Source organism: Diadema setosum, chromosome 16, assembly GCF_964275005.1.
Source record: "Diadema setosum chromosome 16, eeDiaSeto1, whole genome shotgun sequence".
In the NCBI taxonomy this organism is placed as follows: domain Eukaryota; kingdom Metazoa; phylum Echinodermata; class Echinoidea; order Diadematoida; family Diadematidae; genus Diadema; species Diadema setosum.
The window spans coordinates 25,878,361-25,896,845 of record NC_092700.1 but is presented as its reverse complement, the minus strand read 5'-3'; the positions used below and the strand labels follow the sequence as shown (position 1 = coordinate 25,896,845).

The 18,485-nt window shown below is 39.2% G+C and overlaps 1 protein-coding gene across 1 annotated transcript in view; it reads left to right on the top strand.

The window, feature by feature from the left end:
• LOC140239433 (diacylglycerol kinase theta-like) overlaps positions 1-18,485 on the top strand; it is a 120,529-nt gene that overhangs the window by 86,451 nt on the left and 15,593 nt on the right. The window contains exons 7-15 of the mRNA XM_072319272.1: positions 438-1,706; positions 6,564-6,632; positions 7,524-7,624; positions 9,862-9,958; positions 11,403-11,503; positions 14,897-14,952; positions 15,527-15,617; positions 16,407-16,520; positions 17,677-17,830. Of these exons, the coding sequence (XP_072175373.1) occupies positions 438-1,706; positions 6,564-6,632; positions 7,524-7,624; positions 9,862-9,958; positions 11,403-11,503; positions 14,897-14,952; positions 15,527-15,617; positions 16,407-16,520; positions 17,677-17,830 (2,052 nt within the window). The remainder of the gene's footprint in view (positions 1-437; positions 1,707-6,563; positions 6,633-7,523; positions 7,625-9,861; positions 9,959-11,402; positions 11,504-14,896; positions 14,953-15,526; positions 15,618-16,406; positions 16,521-17,676; positions 17,831-18,485) is intronic.

The window sequence follows — 18,485 nt, the reverse complement described above, 5'->3', positions numbered from 1 at the left end:
AAGTGTAGGAAATTGTTTGTAATTCCATGCATTTTGCCATGCTTTGATGCAGTGCATGGATAAAACAAACAAAATAGTCAGCTACCTTTCAAAATGAAATGTATGAATGGGAGAGAAAGTGTTCATGTCATTCATTGAATGTTCTTTTGCAAAATGTTTGCACTGCTTTGTGTAGAATTGTTAAGAGCCTGTCTCTTTTGTGTTTTGTTACAGTACGTCAGTGCAAGTGATAGCCGTGTGAATCCTGTCATTTGTAAAGTTGTACCTCATCCTGGTATTTGTAACTTGTTTGATAGTTGTTGCTTTATAGATGATTCCCATCAAACTTGTATGTTATGTTTGTTATTTGTGACTTTCAGCACATTCTCTGTGTTTGTTCTGTGTGTTTACACTCTCTTTCTCTCTCTCTGTCTTGGTGTCACTCTTATTTATCTTAGATTTATTGTCTTCTGCATCAAGAAGCAGAAGTCAACAGAACCTCAAACATGCTCGCCGTAGCATAGACTCTCTCACGTCATTTTCCACCACTCCCGCCAGTGTCTCGCACGACTTCCTCCCACCTGCCCCGTCGAAGGCGTCACGCTCCCTCAACCCCTCCCCGACCCACCGGTCCAAGCTCTCGCTCCCGCAGCTCAACCCGGTGAGCAAGTCGCAGGGTTCCTCCCCGACCTCGCCCCGCAACCCGTCGCCAAGCATGTACATCCCCAAGTCGGGGTCCCCCTCCAAGAGCGCGGCGAACGCCCGGCCAAAGTCGGCCGTCCCCGGGATGCTGTCCAGTAGGAGCCAGATCCCCAAGATGTCCAGCTCCAAATCCTTCGACGGCGGGCTACTTTCCCCCGACGTGTTCTTCGAAAGCCCCGCCCCGTCCAAGCCTACCTCCCGCTCCAACCCCCAGCTCTCCGAACCAAAGAAAGACGAGGAGTCAGACTGTGAACACTCTAAGCCCACGCTCCTCTCGCAAGCCATGACGTTTATGAATCAGCTCAATGAACAGACCAATGGTTCCATGCCTCCATCTGGCACCTCTAATAGTCATAGTACTCACATTTCTGGTAGCAAGAGCTCCTCCCTCTCAGCTAGTTCCTCATCCTTAGACCAAAGTTCCACCCCTCAGCCATCAGGGTCTGGTCCTAAAGGAGACGTGCCACCCCCAGTAATGGGCGAGGGTGGTGCAGCCTCATGTCCAAACACCAACTCTTCAGCCACACCTTGCTCTGATCACTTGGAAGGTGGTACCACAGTGTCCGCTCCTAATGGTGACACTAAAGAGTCAGTACAGTCCTCAGAATCACCATCTCACTCAAACTTGTGTCTCCATGGTAACCTGTCCCCACTATCGGATGATGCACCGTCATCATCTTCCACTCAGACCTCTCAAAATGGCACCGCCCTACAAATTCAGGATGACCACGATCCTCTTTCGGTGCGAGTTCCGGCCCCTCCCAGTTCCCCGGGTATCATGGTCATCCCTGCTCACTCTTTCTCGAACCCCAGTCCGCCCCCGACGCCAACCATAGCGCCCATCCCCACCCACCCACCGCTCACCCGCGCCTCTGCCTACCCCAATGCCCCCGCGTGGGGGGCGCGTTCGGTGTCCGAGTCTGGTCTGGACGAAGACGACGCCGACGTGGATGACGATGCATGCCTCCTGCAGCGGAACGGAGCCGTGCGTGGCCGACCGCTGTCCACTCAAATTATCTGTTCAGGTCTTGCCAATTTGAATTCCCTTCTGCTCGATTCTCCATGTGCTGCATCCATTTTTATTTCGAATTGCATCATGATTGTATACTCAAGGCTTTCTGCATGGCCTAGCACTCAACCAATCAAGCCATACATGTACTTTACACATTTATTTTGTCATACCCCAGCTGCCAACCGATCATTGATGACATCTGCACATCTGCACATCCGCACATCCTTCCCCATGTTTTGTTGAAGCTATCTGCCATCCCATGTTCTCTTCACTGGTTTCTTTCATACAGTGCCAAACTGCCTCTCTCTCTCTCTCTCCACCCTCTGTCTGCACCTGTTTCTCATTTGCTTTCCCTGGACAGTTGTTTCAACCACTGTGCCCCTTACATTTGCTCCTTTTTGTTTCCAGCCTCTTCCATTCTCTCTGTCTTTCCATGTACTTTATGTATGTGTGCATGTGTGTGTGCATGTATGTGTGTGTAGTTGTATGTGTGTACATACATGTATATCGTGGGCCTTATGCCAAAAGGCCCTTAACACCATAGACTTTGTACACTGTCAAGGGCCTTATGCCAAAAGGGCCTTAAAGCCCTTCCACTGTTATGCCAAAAGGCCCTTAACGCTATAGACTTTGTACACTATTATTGCTCTTTGGGCATAACAGGGGAAGTTCTTTAAGGCCCTTTCGGCATGAGGCTGACGATATACAGTGTATGTTTATGTGTATGTATGTATAGGTATATGCATGTGTGTATGTGTATGTTTGTGCATGCACATGTGTGCATGTGTGAGCATGTGTGAGATCATTTCATATTTCTGTCTTTTTTTTTTTTTTTTTTTTTTTTTTTTTTTTACTGTACATCATCTACATATATTTTTATTCATCCTGTTTATCTACCTTTGTCTCTTTCATACCATTCCCAGCTTGATATCTTGTCACTGTATTGCTCAAAGTCTTTTGTTGTTGTAGTTCATTTGCTTGTTTAAGTTTAAGATTTGTTTAAGATTCTATTTTCAGAGCATGACTTTTTGCATGCTCTGGTTTGCTTCATCTCATCAGTAATGTGTATGTTTTATAATCCTCATCAAATCTTTGTTAAGGCATTAGTTAACTCCTTTTATGCCCTCCATGTTTCTTTCATGGGAACCATTCAGGTCTGCAGTGATATGTACCATTTTTTTTCCTTTGCCTAAAGATCCCATAGATTTCCAGCGGAAATATTCAAAATACATGCAGAAGAAAATTACAAAATCACTCATTTCTTATCACATTACATAGTAAACATTGAGTTACTTTTGGGATGATTTTAGAAGCAAAATTCATCAGCTGCCCCAAAGATTGGATCATTCTTTAAGGTGTTAAACCATGTTACACGTGTTTCCTGAAAGGATGGAATGAAAGGGGTAATAACTTGATGGAGTGGGGATGAGAGGGGGGACAGCATTAAAACTTTATAAAAAAAGAGACAAAGAAAAGAAACACTGCCCATGCAGAAGTAAATAGATACATATGTTTTATGTGCTGGATGACTGTGTTTTTCTTTCCCTGGGAGATGCTAGAATATGACATTCTTTTGCAGTTTCGCTTGGATTTCACCACATATTATTTTCCCATAATGGCATCCTGGTTTTGTTACCCCAACTTGTTTGATGTGATCACCAGATATGCATTAACTTTTACTGAATGCTGTCTATTTTCAATGTTTGATTTTCTCATGTCACTGTCTTTATGATTTGCTGCATTTGGTCTGTCATCAGTAACATCATTCTAATATACAGATTTCATCTTTTGGATCTGTGCGCAATGTGCTTAACTCGAGTATACATTTTTATTTGTTTGAATTCATTTCACATTGAGATAACCGGCTGTGTTTGAGTTTCTTTCGTTGTCACATTAATACATATCATCTGTACGGCATCTAACATTTTTTAATTTTCTGAACTTGTTTTCATTCTGTTTCCCAATTTTGTGCCGTTTATGTTGTATTTTGATCCATAATCTCATTGAAATTGTGTCACTAACATGATAGGTTCCTGTTGATTTTTATCCAGCTCTTTTTCTTTGTCATGATAAAACATTCTTGGGTGTTAATGACTGATTGCAGATATGATAAAATGTCTCTGTTTACATAATGGAATGTGTGTTTCCCTGTACTGGATTCTGAAATCTTTGGTTGTCGATGATAATGACACGTCCATCAGATTAACTTTGGATGTAAGTCTTGTCTTTTGCAAAGTTGAAAGGAGGCATGGTCACTATACACACTTAATAATGCATCATTTTTAGTTACCATGAAACCCCCACTTAACTCCATTATAAAACTTATGATACATATATTTAGTAATTACTAATAATACCCTTAAGATGTCAATGGTGGTATGAAAAAATAAATGATTTCTTTCTTTATTTTTAAGTGGAGATTGAATTTCAGATTTTTCTGGTCCTATGCTTACTTTCATGTGAAAAGTAATACGCAAAGCTTCAGAACTCCAAAGTTTTAATTTTTGCACGCAGCTCCAAGATTGATGCATCTCTGTGTGAAAACTAATAGTTTAGGCTATATTTCCATTTCTCTATCTGGACAATTACCTCCCCAAGCCTGACACCTTAAAAAGACTCCCTCTTGAATTTGTCCAGGGATAAGTAACACCCCAAGTTATTACCCACTGGTAATCATCTTTTGGTATAATTTGCTGGGGTTCATCTCCTCTGATGATGATAGTTTGATACTTTTCCTGGAGGGTAATGATCTGGAATAATTGTTCATTCCTAGGGCCTAGTGCTTAGGGGGGGGGGGGGAGACTGGGTAAGGTTGGGATTGGGTGTGGTTGTGGTTGGGGTGGAGTTGGAATGGAGTTAAGGTTTAACTGAGGTTGGGGTGAGATTAGGATTGGGACAAGGTATAGATTAGAATGAGGTTGTGGTCAGAGTTGGGGTGTGGGTATAATCAGGGAGGTGGCCTGGTATAATTACATTGGCTTGGAATTTGGATGGGGTCGGGGAATTGGGAAGAGGTGCGCTGGGCTACGAGTACCCATGATTTTGGTAGGAACAGAACTCCAAAAAGAGTAGTCAAAACTGTGATGGCATAATGTCATCCAGACCATTTGGAACCATTTTGCCAATTGAAAGACACCTCGAGTGAAGAACCCTCGCTAATTCTCGCAGTGGCAAGATGTTTTACGTGATTGAAACACACATGTATCATACTCAACCTTTTATAGCAACCACAATTGCAGCCTGCACATTTAATGATGCCACCAGCTGCTCGTGTAATTGGATAAATTCCGTGCCATGGCAATGGCCGTATTAGATATCTCCATTAGCGATGACTGGAAGGACATTTGGAGCGAACCGCTGTTGTGGAGTAATTGAAAAACACTCTGACTAATAATGTGTGAAATGCGTGCATTGTTTCCCTTCATCCGTGCATGATGCATTCATTACGAGGGACCACATATTTTGGGCTCGTCACGCATCGGTGCCCCCGCCGTCGCTAATACTTGAGAACTCACTGGTAGGGGAAGTAAGGGTGACACAGGATGGTTCATTTCATGCATAGACTTGTTGGTATATCATTAGGTAACAGTAGTGACCTGCTCTCCAGTCACCATGCCAAAGGAACGACAACAACAACCAAAAAAGCCCCAACAACAAACAAAACTAAAATATACAATGTAGCAAGAGTAGAAAGAAAAATGTCAGTTTATATAAGGTTTAGGTGTGATGGACTGCCACATTTTCACTTCCATAATCCTAATTTGACACACTGATCTTGTTTGCAGTGACCTAGGCACCATCCCTTCATTTATTAAATCTGGAATATTCAAATGTATAGATATATTTTTTGTGTGCATATATGGTTAATTTCCCCCCGTATCATACGTATCAGTTGTCATGCTTATTATCCAATGCTTCCATTAATACTAATAACTTGCTTTTTTTCCCCACTCACACCGATCATTCTCACCTTTTTATGTTTTGTTTTTATTGAAAGGTTGAGTGAAATATGGGATTGCTTTTGTTATTATTTTTACTACAAAGCATGGTTTATGTTTTCTCTTGTCACACATTTGAATATAAATCTTTTCAATCCATTTATATCATAATGTCATTTGGCATTCATTTAAAAAAAAAAATTCTAGTCCATCTCAATGATAAGAATGTTGTATATGCGTATTGGTCTCCTTATTTCCCATAATATATCTAAAACATGACAAAAAATGCGTGTGATCAAAATCATAATTCATATTTTTGTTAAGATAATAAATGAGGTTTTCATGGTCATTTTTGAGTAAATCTGTTCTATGGAAATTCTGTCATTTGTTGGCCAGTAGACAAGTATGAAAACAGTTGATATCTTGTACTTGTCTTCAGCATATATCACAATCATTGTATTAATACCATTGACAACTATCTAATGCAGGGAGTAGTGTTTCTGTAGACACATGTTGACATTCTCTTTAATCAGGTTTAGAAAGAACCATTGTTGAATGAAGTAAAATCAGTATGGATAACAACTTGTCTGTACTAGCAGATTTCTTCAATTTATTACTGAGATTTAAAAAAAAAATAGATTTGAAAAATAATAGTCATCTTGTAGCAGAACTGCATCATGCAGAATGTTTTCAGATACGTCACTGGTCCAGCGGATGCTAAAATTACTTGAAGAAGAACCAGTTTAAGCTTTGTTGCTGAAGTTACAGGTTGTAGTTTAAACGTTTGCAAGCCATTAGAATAAAATTTTAGTCAAAATGGATTAATATGTATTCTACTAGACAAATAAATTGGGCAGTGATGCAGGTTTCATTCCCGACTGTGAGAGAAATTTAACATTTGTATGCTTTTGTTGACTTCTTCCTTTAACCAGACTTTATAGGCTCCTCAGCGCAGGATGGAAACTCAGACTTGAGACTCAAGGAGGAATATGGGTCAGAGGGTGAGTCCAAAAAATCTGTAGGGGTGTCCATTGTGCTTTTATAGCTGAAGGACTTGAAACATAATCGATACACCGCATCCAACAGAGTCGGAGTATGATGACTAAAGAGAGTTTACAGTTATCGTGCAACAATTATTTCAAAGCCCATTATTGTTCTATGTATGGTTAACCCTAATTGTGCCTTGTTGACCTGATATCTTAAAACTTGTTGTCAATGAATAGAGATTACCTAATCCCCCAATCCCTCTAGTGTCACCATGGTCCTGCTGTTGGACCGAGGTGCATTGCTACACCCGATTTGACTTGCGCGATTCTAACAAGAGGTCAAATTTGGATGGATATTTAAATACTGATGAAAAAAACACAAAAACAGCCAGTTAAAGCTTAAAGCCAGAGCTCACAAAAAGGGTTTAAAAAGTGAGTTAGTGTGGAAGAAATGAAGAGTTTGTTCGTAAAAACCGATAAGTCCATTTTTTAAGACTTTGAAGCACGGTCTCTGCCATAAAGTATAAAATAATGCCTTTTAAATGATATATTGGTCACTACATATAAAGGTACATTTTTGAAGTTATGGTCAAAAGAAGCAAAAATTTTCTTATTATTCTCTTTATTTTTCTTGACCTTTAATCGCAAATATCTCCATTTAGCTAATATGGACTTAGTGGTTTTTGCGAACAAACTCTTCAAATAGACCCTTCACTGGTACTACAAGCCTTTGTTTTTCTGAAAAGTAAGATTCCCAAAGATTACTCTTTTTGTCATGTATCTAAAATGGCAAAGGAGCATCAAATTTCGCGATTCATGTGCTACAAAGCTGTAAACCTAGTTCAGAACTTGGCGGTACCTGCAAATGTCTATAATGGCAACAATATTTATCATCGCACACTGCAGATGGTCACTTAGTACGACTCTTTGACGGGCCCGCATCCTTGGAGAAAGGGTCATACCACCTCATCTGTGTTGCCAAGGACACCACCATGAAACAGCTGACAGTAAGTTGGCTGATGCCACGCACTTGGGTGTATTTAAGGTCACTCCTAGCTTTTCCAGGAAAAACACAAGTGTATGTCATGATGTGCTAATCTACATTTAGGTGTATTAGGTCGCTCGTAGCTTTTCCAGGAAAAACGCAAAGTTTAGTCATGATGTGCTAATCTACACTTACGTGTATTGGGGTTGCTGGTAGCTTTTCCAGGAAAAACGCAAGTTTACGTCATGATGCGTTATTAAATGTTCAAGTGCATTCACTGCATTGTTGACAGACCTATACAAAGTTTACGTCATGATGCGCTATTAAATGTTCAAGTGCATTCACTGCATTGTTGACAGACCTATACAAAGTTGTCAAAATGCATTGCTTGGCTAGTTGCCATCCTATTAAAGTCTTCTCAGGGGCAATATTTTTATATACTGCATCTCTCGGGAACATAAAAGGCCAGTCAATATCATGATTTTCATTGTGCAGTCAGGTTATTTGGGTTGACTGACCCTTTAATGTCTGCTGTTCATTAAAACAAGACTGCAACACCCATGGATTACGAATACTGTAGAGCAAGATGATTTCGTGGCATTAAATTTTTTGCGACTTGGGGCTTACGGCCTCTCTCGCGGCATTAAATTTTTCGTGAATTGTCACTGGCGTTCAATGCACATAGCAGAATGTAGACAGGAACTTTCACATGCTTTTTAACTGTGCAAATCTTGGCTCTTGCAAAACTTGCTAAATTGCAATGCGCACAAAAATGTCTGGTTTTACCATACTCATTCTCATCTGAAGAGAGAGTGACATGTTTTGGAGAAATGACATTGAATTGTCATGCAGAAAGATGGAGAATTTTGAATCAACATGACTGTATATTCCATCCAAAATCTAGGACATGATTTTTACTTCTCTCTCTCTCTCACGAGAGCATTCTTCTGGACCAAGTTTAGACTCTGACAGTCAAATGTGTAGTTTCGCAATATCCTGTCAGTCTTACTTACATATGAAACATTGTGCAGTTATGCACGTCAACATGAGTATGGTGAATTCATCGACATAAGCTTTTATTCAGGATTTCTACCTGAGGGTGAAATTTCTGCACAGTGACATGGGACATGTATGCTTCCAAATTTCTGTCAAGTTCCATGTACATGTATACATCATAATGGAATGAATACTTGTTTTCTCAAAGCATCTTCTCAAAGCCACATTTTTAATGGACGCTGTGTCGACTTCCATTGCATTGTGCGACTGCTTGATGCAGGGGATGCAGAAGTCTTAAAAAGAATTTTCTCGCTCGAGATTTTGGCATTTTTCAGTTCAAGTTGATGGAGAGGCACATTGCATCACAAAACTAAAGTATATGCTGTGTTATTCCCGAACATTACTTTTGCAAATCAGGACTTGTGAGATGATTTTTTGAGTATTTACATTTGCCACTAAAAATGATAGTTGTATACCAAATTTACAAGAGAACAACAGTGATAGACCAAATGTTCAAGTGTTGCTCACTGCTAAATTTTACATGGGGTGGGCAATGCTTACGTTAAGATACATTTCATTTATGCATTGAGATAATACTTTGGCAGGTTATAAACTTTCTGAATGTCATTTGATGCATGGAAAATATGAACATAAAGTTACAGTACATTGTGTTTTTAAGAGTCTGTGGTACAAAATTCCATTTCAAGAACTTGTGTGTAGTGAATATTTTAGTGTCAACTGACAAGCAAGTTAGAATCCCTCCCACTCCGGCCCCAAGCAACCAAAATCATGCTGCTGAAATGACACTCAAGGGTACCTACACGTGTACATACACAGATGCAGGTTTGTGGGACTAGGCTAATTCTCTATTGTACCAAAGGTGTCTTGGTTGTATAATTGTCAAAGTTTTATGACATTAGCCAAGGATATCATCATTAATCTTAACTTGCAAAAAATTGGATGTTAATCTGCTTGTCATGTCATCATGTAGAGAGGGAGGGAGAGAGAGAGAAGTTTAGAGTAGGATTCAACCCACTTTTGGTTTTGATTTTGCCAAAGCCCATAAAATTACTTTTTAAGGTATACATGTACAAAAACTGGAATTGAAAAAAAAAAATGGAAATTTCTTTGACACATTTTATTTTTATTTTTGTGTTTTGTTTTTGTTGTGATGAAAGGGGGATATCGAAGCACTGTGCACCTTAGGGAAATATTTTTGACATGACTGCTTCTACTTCTTGTCTCATTCACTTTGACCTTCAGGAAACGGCGATGCGGTCGTTCTACATCGCAGACAATGCTGCCCTATACTACCTCACAGAAGTAGCAGAATCGGGTAAGCTACGATTGCGGCACGTAGGTGTCAGAAAGCACGAAGGTCAAGGGCTCTCCATATCTGTAGCCCTCTCCGAGATTGCATCAGTAGAGCGAAGATTTGCTGTTCGCTTTGAGGAAGATTAAAGTAGACAATGTTGCATACAGGACCAGCCTACATTGAACATGATTGTTATACAAATTATATACCTCATACATTTTACATTTGAGGTCATACTGAATAATATGTGGCTTGCTTTAATAACTGTTTCATGCAAGCTTGTAGGATGTTCATGATACTGGGTAGATCACATGGTGATCAGTTATTAGTGGGAAATTTCCATGATAAAACACGAACTTTTAAAATGTAAAAAGTGCCCATAGGCATCAGAGATACCAAGTTACATTTTATTTTTGCAGTACTTTGTACTGCTCTCCCAAAATACTGCAGGTGTCATGTAAAATGATGTATTGTTTTTTTTTTTCAAATTGTACTACTACACATGTCTACTACAGGACAGGTAGAAATACTGTTCTTCCACCAAAAATATGCCTTTTCAGCCCTCAAAATATTGCAATGCTGCTTTCATGGTTGTTGGTCCCCAAGCTAGGCATTGGTAGGACAACATAAAGAGTCATTTCATAATGCTGTTGCATGTTAACCCTTTTGTTTGCTGATACAATGATAACGCCCATATATATGTAGATGTGACACAGGGCACATTATTTTTTGATATGCTGTGGGTGAAGAGCTATATCTCTTCACACTATGAAAGGAAAGTGGTGATTCTTCTATCCCTTCCCAGTGATGTTGTGTCTTTTGCTGATCTCTATCAAATATCTGGAATCAAGGTGTGACAGTAGACAAAACAAAGGTCTGTTTTGCTGGCAGTGAAAATTTGACTCTGGTGTGGTCAACATGATAATCAAACAATCATAATAACTGCAAGGCAGGACATTGACCTTTCCTTCAGCTGTAGTCAGTTACTTACATGCACAAATTTGAAAAAAAAATGTTTTAAAAACACAAAGAAACCAAAAAGTACATATTGGAACCATTCTACATGTTCATAGGCGTGTTTGGTAAAAAAACCCCCAAATAATAGAGTGTGTGTTTTGTGTACACAGCAAAACTCCTCAATTGAAAATGAAAGTTAGTCCATGTGTATTGATCTTAACCATTGCAAACCAAAATATATGGACTTTGTGAAACTGACCACTCTAGAGGGCAGTATTCCAGTCAGGGTTCCATTTCATAAAACTTGCTGTCAGTAACAACCGCTACATTTCTATGACAAATTTGTTCTCAGCCAAGCAGATGCAATGATATCAGTAGCTTATAACAACTTTTGTAACTTGTTATTGATAACAAGTTTTATGAAACAGGGAAGGGAAATGCCTGTTTGTCCTTCTGACACCACTGCAAACCAGCGCAGACATTGGCAGTGTGTTGTGCAACTAACTAATCTTGCTTTCCCCTTGTGTTCCAGGTTCGCAGACGGTGGAGAGACGGCCCAAAGACAATGAGACGGTACATCAGCTGTGCAAACATCATCCGACGAAAATTCCATCGTTCATTCTCAAATACCAGGTAAATTCCTTGCAAGCTCATCGTCGTTACCTTTCAGTCTCAAACTTTAAGGCAAGATTATAAGTGAATGAGAGAAATAAATACTCGTATGTGTCCTGCACCCTTAATATTAGAAAGTTATTAGTTCGTTTGATAAGTTTTTGTTCTTTTTCTAATGAAATTCAGTAAGAATGCTTCAATTTTGATACTTTTCTTACTCTATTAAAAGAGCAAAAAAGAAAAAGAAAAAGAAAAAAAAAAACAAGAAGAAGAAGAATAGGAAGAAGAAAAGAAGAAGAAGAAGAAGAAGAAGAAGAAAAGCAAATGCCAGAGGTGTATTTAATCCCTGCAATATCAAATCTCAACTTGTCCAAACTTTTATTTTTTTTTTTTTTTTTTTTTTTTTTTTTTTTTGTGGATAAATTAACAAGGGGAACAAACTGAGGCAGTACATGACTCTCTGCAGTTGTCTCAGATACATCATTCACTTTGGGTAATCATTTTCCCTCTATAGCCTGTACATTGGGGAGGATGTTTTAGTTTCTTTTTTTTTCTTCTTTTGTATTGCATAAATTTGAAGACCACATAAGAAGCATTGGAAGCACACTTTGTGTTTTTTGTTGTTGTAATGAATACTTTTGACACTGTGGACCACCGAGTGAGAGCAAATTGCATCCCCTGGAAGTGTAATAGGGCATTAGTGTTGAATGAAGTGTGAGGAGATGTGCCCTTCTTGTTCTCAAGCAATAGTATGGGCCAGGTGTTGTTTTATTGCTGTTGTGAAGACTTTGGATGCATGATTGAACAAGCGCAGTGTGAGAAAATTCTGGCATATTGTGTGTGAAATGCCCTGCTTGTGGCAGCGTGACTGGTGATGGTGAATCTGAAGCAAAAAGAAGTTGCCGGTTGAAAAAAAAAAAAAAAAAGCCCACACACACATGAAACATCATAGAAATGAAGAATAAATAAGGAAGACTGATGCTTGTTCTCCTTTGGAAGAAGAAATGGTGGTGGGGGTGGGGGTGGTGGTCCTGTGGTTAAAGTGGAAATAACCCTTTTCCAGAAAATAAATATTTGCTGTGAGGGATAGCTCTATCTTTAGACAGTGTCTGCCGGAAAGTGCAGGCAAGCCCCTGGAGCATTTGATTGAGTGATTGGCCCTTTAAACCATGCCTCAACGGGTCCATTCAAATGCTAATGGGGCAAGATGACCTAACCGTACATATTGGCTATTTAAATTCTGTGGTCAGTTGTGATATTTCTAGCCAGCGTTCCAACAGCTCTGAATATAAGCTCAGTGAAGCGTTTATATGGCTGTCATGCGGCAAATTCCTTCCCAGTAGTTAAATGCCCCTTACTATGATGACATAACCTCAAAAGATAAATTAAGGGGGTGGGGGATGTTGTATTTTGAATAGAGAAGAGGTAAAGGATATTCAACAATTCAAATGTCATGTGATGGTGTCTGTTTCATTGCAAATATCTGCATCTAAATTTCTAAATTTTGCACCTCGGTCTAATGGTTATTCCTTTTGTAGAGAATTGTGATCAACTTATGCATGGATGTGTGTGCACTAAAAAGTGCTAGGGTAGAGTCAAGTGTAGTTGCTGGTAATGTAAATATGATGTGATGAAGAGTGTGATGGTGATGTTAGTGGTGATTATAATGAGTATGCCATCAGAGGTTGTCTTTTTCTTCAAATTAGTAACAGCATGATTTTGTCCGATTCTAAATACAAATTGTAATCAGGAGGTTTTTTTTTTTTTTCTGCTGCTTTGTAAGGATTACATCATAATTTAGTTTGATGCTGCAAATGTAAGATATATTTGATATCTTTTTTAAAGAGCATGGAAGTTCCTATTGTATATAATATGATGGCAGTTTAGATGTTATTTTTCATATCAATTGATACAAAGATGATGGGAGAAAACAAAATTCATTTTGACTGCATCAACTCCCAGTGCTTGAATATTCATTAAAACCATTACCTGCTGAAACCTGTTGAGATCTGTTCAAAGTCAAAGTCTTTCATCATCTAGCAAGGATTGGGTTAACTTAATTTCATACTCAAACTCAAGACAATATTGTCTTGAAATTTCCTCTCTTGGTATCGATTTTACCAGAAAGGAAATATTTTGGTGTTTTTGCAAGAACAATCTTCTTTTTTATCATTATTTCTTTCAAATTTTTTATTATTTATTATTTTATATTTTAATTAGTATGATATTTGTTCATAATTAGAAAACAAACAAAATGTGTTGGAAGCTTTTATCGATTGAGAGATGTTTTTTTCAGTGTTGCTTTGAATCCCTATTACAGAATTGGAAGCCACTATTCAATGCCATGTGCAGTTAGTACATAATATGTATCATTTTGTTTAACCCTAAAAGGGCCGGGGGGGGGGGGGGGGGGGCGGAATCCGCCCCCCCTCGACGTTTCGCGCTATAATTCTGTAACGCGAGAAGGCCTCATCGCGAGGCTTCTTGACTTTCTTCGTTCAAGTCTCGCGCAACTTTTGAGACCAAATTTGCAACGTCCGCGCATACTTTTGCGAAGCCACGCCCATTTTTGTAACGGAATGTCGCTCCAAAACGGGCACAATTTTGTGATTTTGTGTACATTTCCTATGGAAAACAGTGCTCTGTCATGAAAGGCATAAAAACCTGATTATTTTTACAATTAATCACTTTCATTGATTAATTTTGTGCTAATTACGGTAGAAAAGTGGTCAGTGACAATTTCCAATGAAAAAACAAAGAAAAAACAAAAGTTGAAAAACAAAGAAATACATAAGAAATTCTGAAAACAATAAAATACATAAGAATTGAAATGAGTTTTGGAAGTTTTTGTGATGTACAATTGTTGAATATGCTAAAACAGATTTACAGATCAAAAATTAGACTCTCAATGCTTTTAATTAAGCTGAATTATCACCTTGAGCTTAATTTGCATAATTAATTAATTAAAATTAGAAATTGATTGTTTCAAAAAATCTTATAACACAATCTTGTAGATCATGACGCGGGTCTCACGCATGTAAAATTTCATCGCGATCGCACCACCGATGGCCGAGATCTCAGGGGGGGGGGGGGGCGGAATCCGCCCCCCCCCCCCGGTCTGAGCATAGCCAAAAAAGCCCGGCCCCTTTAGGGTTAACAGGGACACATTCTACAAGTATGGCTTCAATTGCATTTTTCCCATATCTGGCATATTCACATACAAAATGTTTTGGCCGTATCAATTACATCATTATGAATTTTGTGTATGGTTCATTCTAATGTTTAATATACATGTATGCACATATTCTCTGCAGAATTTCATATTTCTATTTGTATGTTTCTGTGGGAAAGGAAACGAATAAAATGAAATGAAATATTGAATAATTCATATATCTTTTTTCTCTTTATATCAAGGGAGGAGATGCCAAGAAGGGAATAATCAAGGTGTATCCAGGAAACCTAGACGCTTCGTAAGTTCCTGATAAATTTGTTAAAAGATCTGGTAGCATGGGAAAACATGGGTGGTTTGATTGAATCAATTTTCAGTTGCTGCCCACCGGAGTACATTCAAAAACCACATATAGCAAAACTAAACACAAGTGTGAAATTGGTATAAGTTTCACGTTTGTGTGTTATCACTTGTTTGTATGTCTGTACATGTAGGTGTGCACAATACATGTATGTCAAGTGTATTTTGGCAGTCAAAGTAAATTTGACGTAAGTCATAAACTAAATTCAAACTACCTTTTGTTATTTCCCGCCAAACAATTCAAGAGCAACTATATTTCTGACCATCAACTTTAATGTATGCACCTAGTAGGCACTAGAATTTGACTGATGATATGCTTTGCAGGTGCAAATCGTCTATACACCTGGTAAATTTGAGGAGTGTGTACATAATACACAAACTTTCTGTGTCTGCCCAATTCAGATCAGCTTCGCCTGACCCCTAACAAGAGTCAGCGTTTGAAAGCTTGTTGACTCTGTCTGCCGTGTCTAGTATATTTCTATATTTTGGTGTTTTTTTTTCTTCTCTGCATCCAGAGTGCCTGTGGAGTTCACTTCAATTTCGATCACAAGCTACATCTCTGTGGAGGAGATCATTGACATGGCCTTGCACAAATTTGGCCTTGAGGTAAGGACGTGGCTGAAAAGTCAAGCCAACTGGCATATATACACCCACCTTCCTCCTTTCTTTTTTTTTTTTTTAAATTTAAAGCTCACTCATGCCACTTCTCAGGTGCCACACTCTTGTCGCTCTGAATCCTGCAATACTTTGAATACTAATGCCAGAACACTTTGCAGCTGTTAATATATTAGCTCCTTACAACGAAGGTGCCAACTGTGTCTTTTTTTGCAGTATTTCATACTGTTCCCCCCCCCCCCCCCCACAGAATACTGCAGGTGTCATGGAAAACAATGTTTTCCCCAAATTGTATTATTATGCATGTCTGTGAAAGGCAAGGCAAATTATTGTTTTTCTACCAAAAGTATGCCTTCTTCCGCCCTCGAATACTGTAATACTGTTTAAAAAGTTGGCATACCTGGGTAATGGCAATGAATTGATATATTTTCCAGTGCATAACTATTTGACCAAAAAGTTGGTCATCTCGCTAAAAATGATATAATCAGGTGACTTTGCTAAGCACAGCTATTCAACCAAAGAAATTGTTCATCTTGCTAAAAACCATTATATTCAGGTGACTCTGCTATTACAGCACACTTATTTTACCAAAGAAGTTGGGTCGTCTCACCAATCCATAAACCATAATCTCAAGTACAACCATTTGACGAAAGAAACTGGCACATCTTGCTAAACCATATAATTGGGCAATTTCTCCATTATTTTCCCGCTCTTGGCACTGACTCAACTTTCAATCTGTGATGGCTTGTCCTCGGATCATCCCGAATGGCATTCTCCCAGGACGAGGAGCCGAAGCAGTACTCACTGGTAGAGATGATCATGGATCATGAGCTGCAGGAGAGGGTGATGGAGAGGGACGAGTGTCCCTGGACCCAGCTGCTCAAAGCCAGGAAGGTCTGTACTGGTACATGTTTGAGATAATGGTAGCAGTGGCGGATCCAGGAGGGGGTGCACCAGGTGCATGCGCCCCCCTTTATTTTTTGTTAACCCGTTGAGGACAGTTTGATTTTGCTACAACACGCATTTCCTATAGACACTTGCCAGAATATACTTGGGACTTGTCCCCAGCGGGTTAAAATAAAAGAAATAAAAAGGAAGAAAAAAATGAAAAGGAGTGTTTGAGACCCCTTTACTTTGCACCCCCTTTCTGGAATTCCTGGATCCGCCCCTGGGTAGCCGTCATTTCTGGTTCGCTTCTGGGTTTTGGGAGAAGCATTCATATGCCTTCCCCCCGAAATGGAGGCATCAATCTTTGATTTCTAGATGACAAAAAAATGTTTCCCATGTAACTTGAAAATGTGGTGTGTAGCTATACTCCTCTTACTTGACAGGAGAATGTTAGAGTAATCTTCCATAGTCCATACTGTGCTTAGATTACCTCATGGCACATTCACTGGCACTATTTACCAATACTTTTTGTTTTCTTAAAGTAAAGTATACTGAGGATCAGTGATCTGGTCTTACCAGTTGCTACCACGTCATAATGGTCTCTTTCCGGGACTGACTCAATGGTTCATCCGTGTGGAGTTCTCTGATGCACAAGGTCACCAAACTGAAATGGGGCTTTACTAGCTGACAATTTACAATGTAGTATCTTTGCAAGTCATAATTGTGTGCAAGCACTCACAGATAATTGAATAATCATACACAGATGAGTGATAATGATACACTGCCAGTTTTGCTCCGACTTGAAGACTTGCTGTTAAACCCTTTTTGTGCTTTGAGTGCTGATTGGCACAGAAAAACTCCATGGCATTGTACACACCAGCCAAAGATCCTAGCACAGAAAGGGTTAACAACGACGACAACAAAGTATCTTTGCAAGTCACAGTTGTGTGCAAGCACTCGCAGATATTTAAATTGAATAATCATACACAGATGATTGATAATCATACACTGCAAGTTTTGCTTCTGAAGACTTACTTTAACCCTTTGAATGCTCTGAGTGCCGATTGGCACAGAGGACTCCATATCATCATTCACACTGTACAAAGTCCCTGGCATAGAAAGGGTTAACAACATTCTAGCTACCCCTTCCCTCCCCCTTCAGAGCTCCCTGAGGCGGATGCAGAAGACGCGCTATTATCTCCACAAGAAGGATAAGTGCTCCTGCCACCAGGGGGCCCAGATGTTTGTTGGCAACCTCCCAATCAACCTCTCTGAGCACAAATACGCCCACATCATCCGAAACCTGCTAGAAGAAGGTGAGCTGAATGCCCCCTTTTCCAGTCTTGAGCCTAGTACGAATACAGATTAAGATTTATCTTTAAAGCATATACTGCATCTTAATTCCAAGATTCACTTTTGGGACATAATGTCATAAGAGATGGTAGTATACCAGTATTGACAAATCTGAAACTTCATAGTTAAGAGCTAGTTGGTCATAGAGAAAAATTATTTCAGACCCTACATACAACATGTATTTTACTTAGTAGGAAAAAACAAACAAACAAACAAACATGGGTGAGCAAATCCATAACCTGAAGAAAGGTCACCAAGTTGTGACCTCTGTTGAAATGTTTCGTTATCCCAGAAGAAATGGACTCTATGAAAAGTACACAACTTCAGCTGAAAGGTCAGCAAAGAACAAAATCAAGAGGAATGAAAGAGAATTCAAAACCTCAGTTGAAAGTTTAATAGTGAGGTGCATTGTTTGGTAGAAGAAGCCCTATGTTGTCGGAGTGAAGGTACCTTTTACTGTAGTGTGTTATCTAACTGATAGTCTGTATCTGGTTGTGTACATGAACCATTTACTATAAAGATCCAGCGTTACTGGGTAAAGAGTACAGAAAAAAAAAGTGAAGGAGTGAATGAATAAATGAATAAATGAATGAATTAAAGAGAGATACATATGAATAA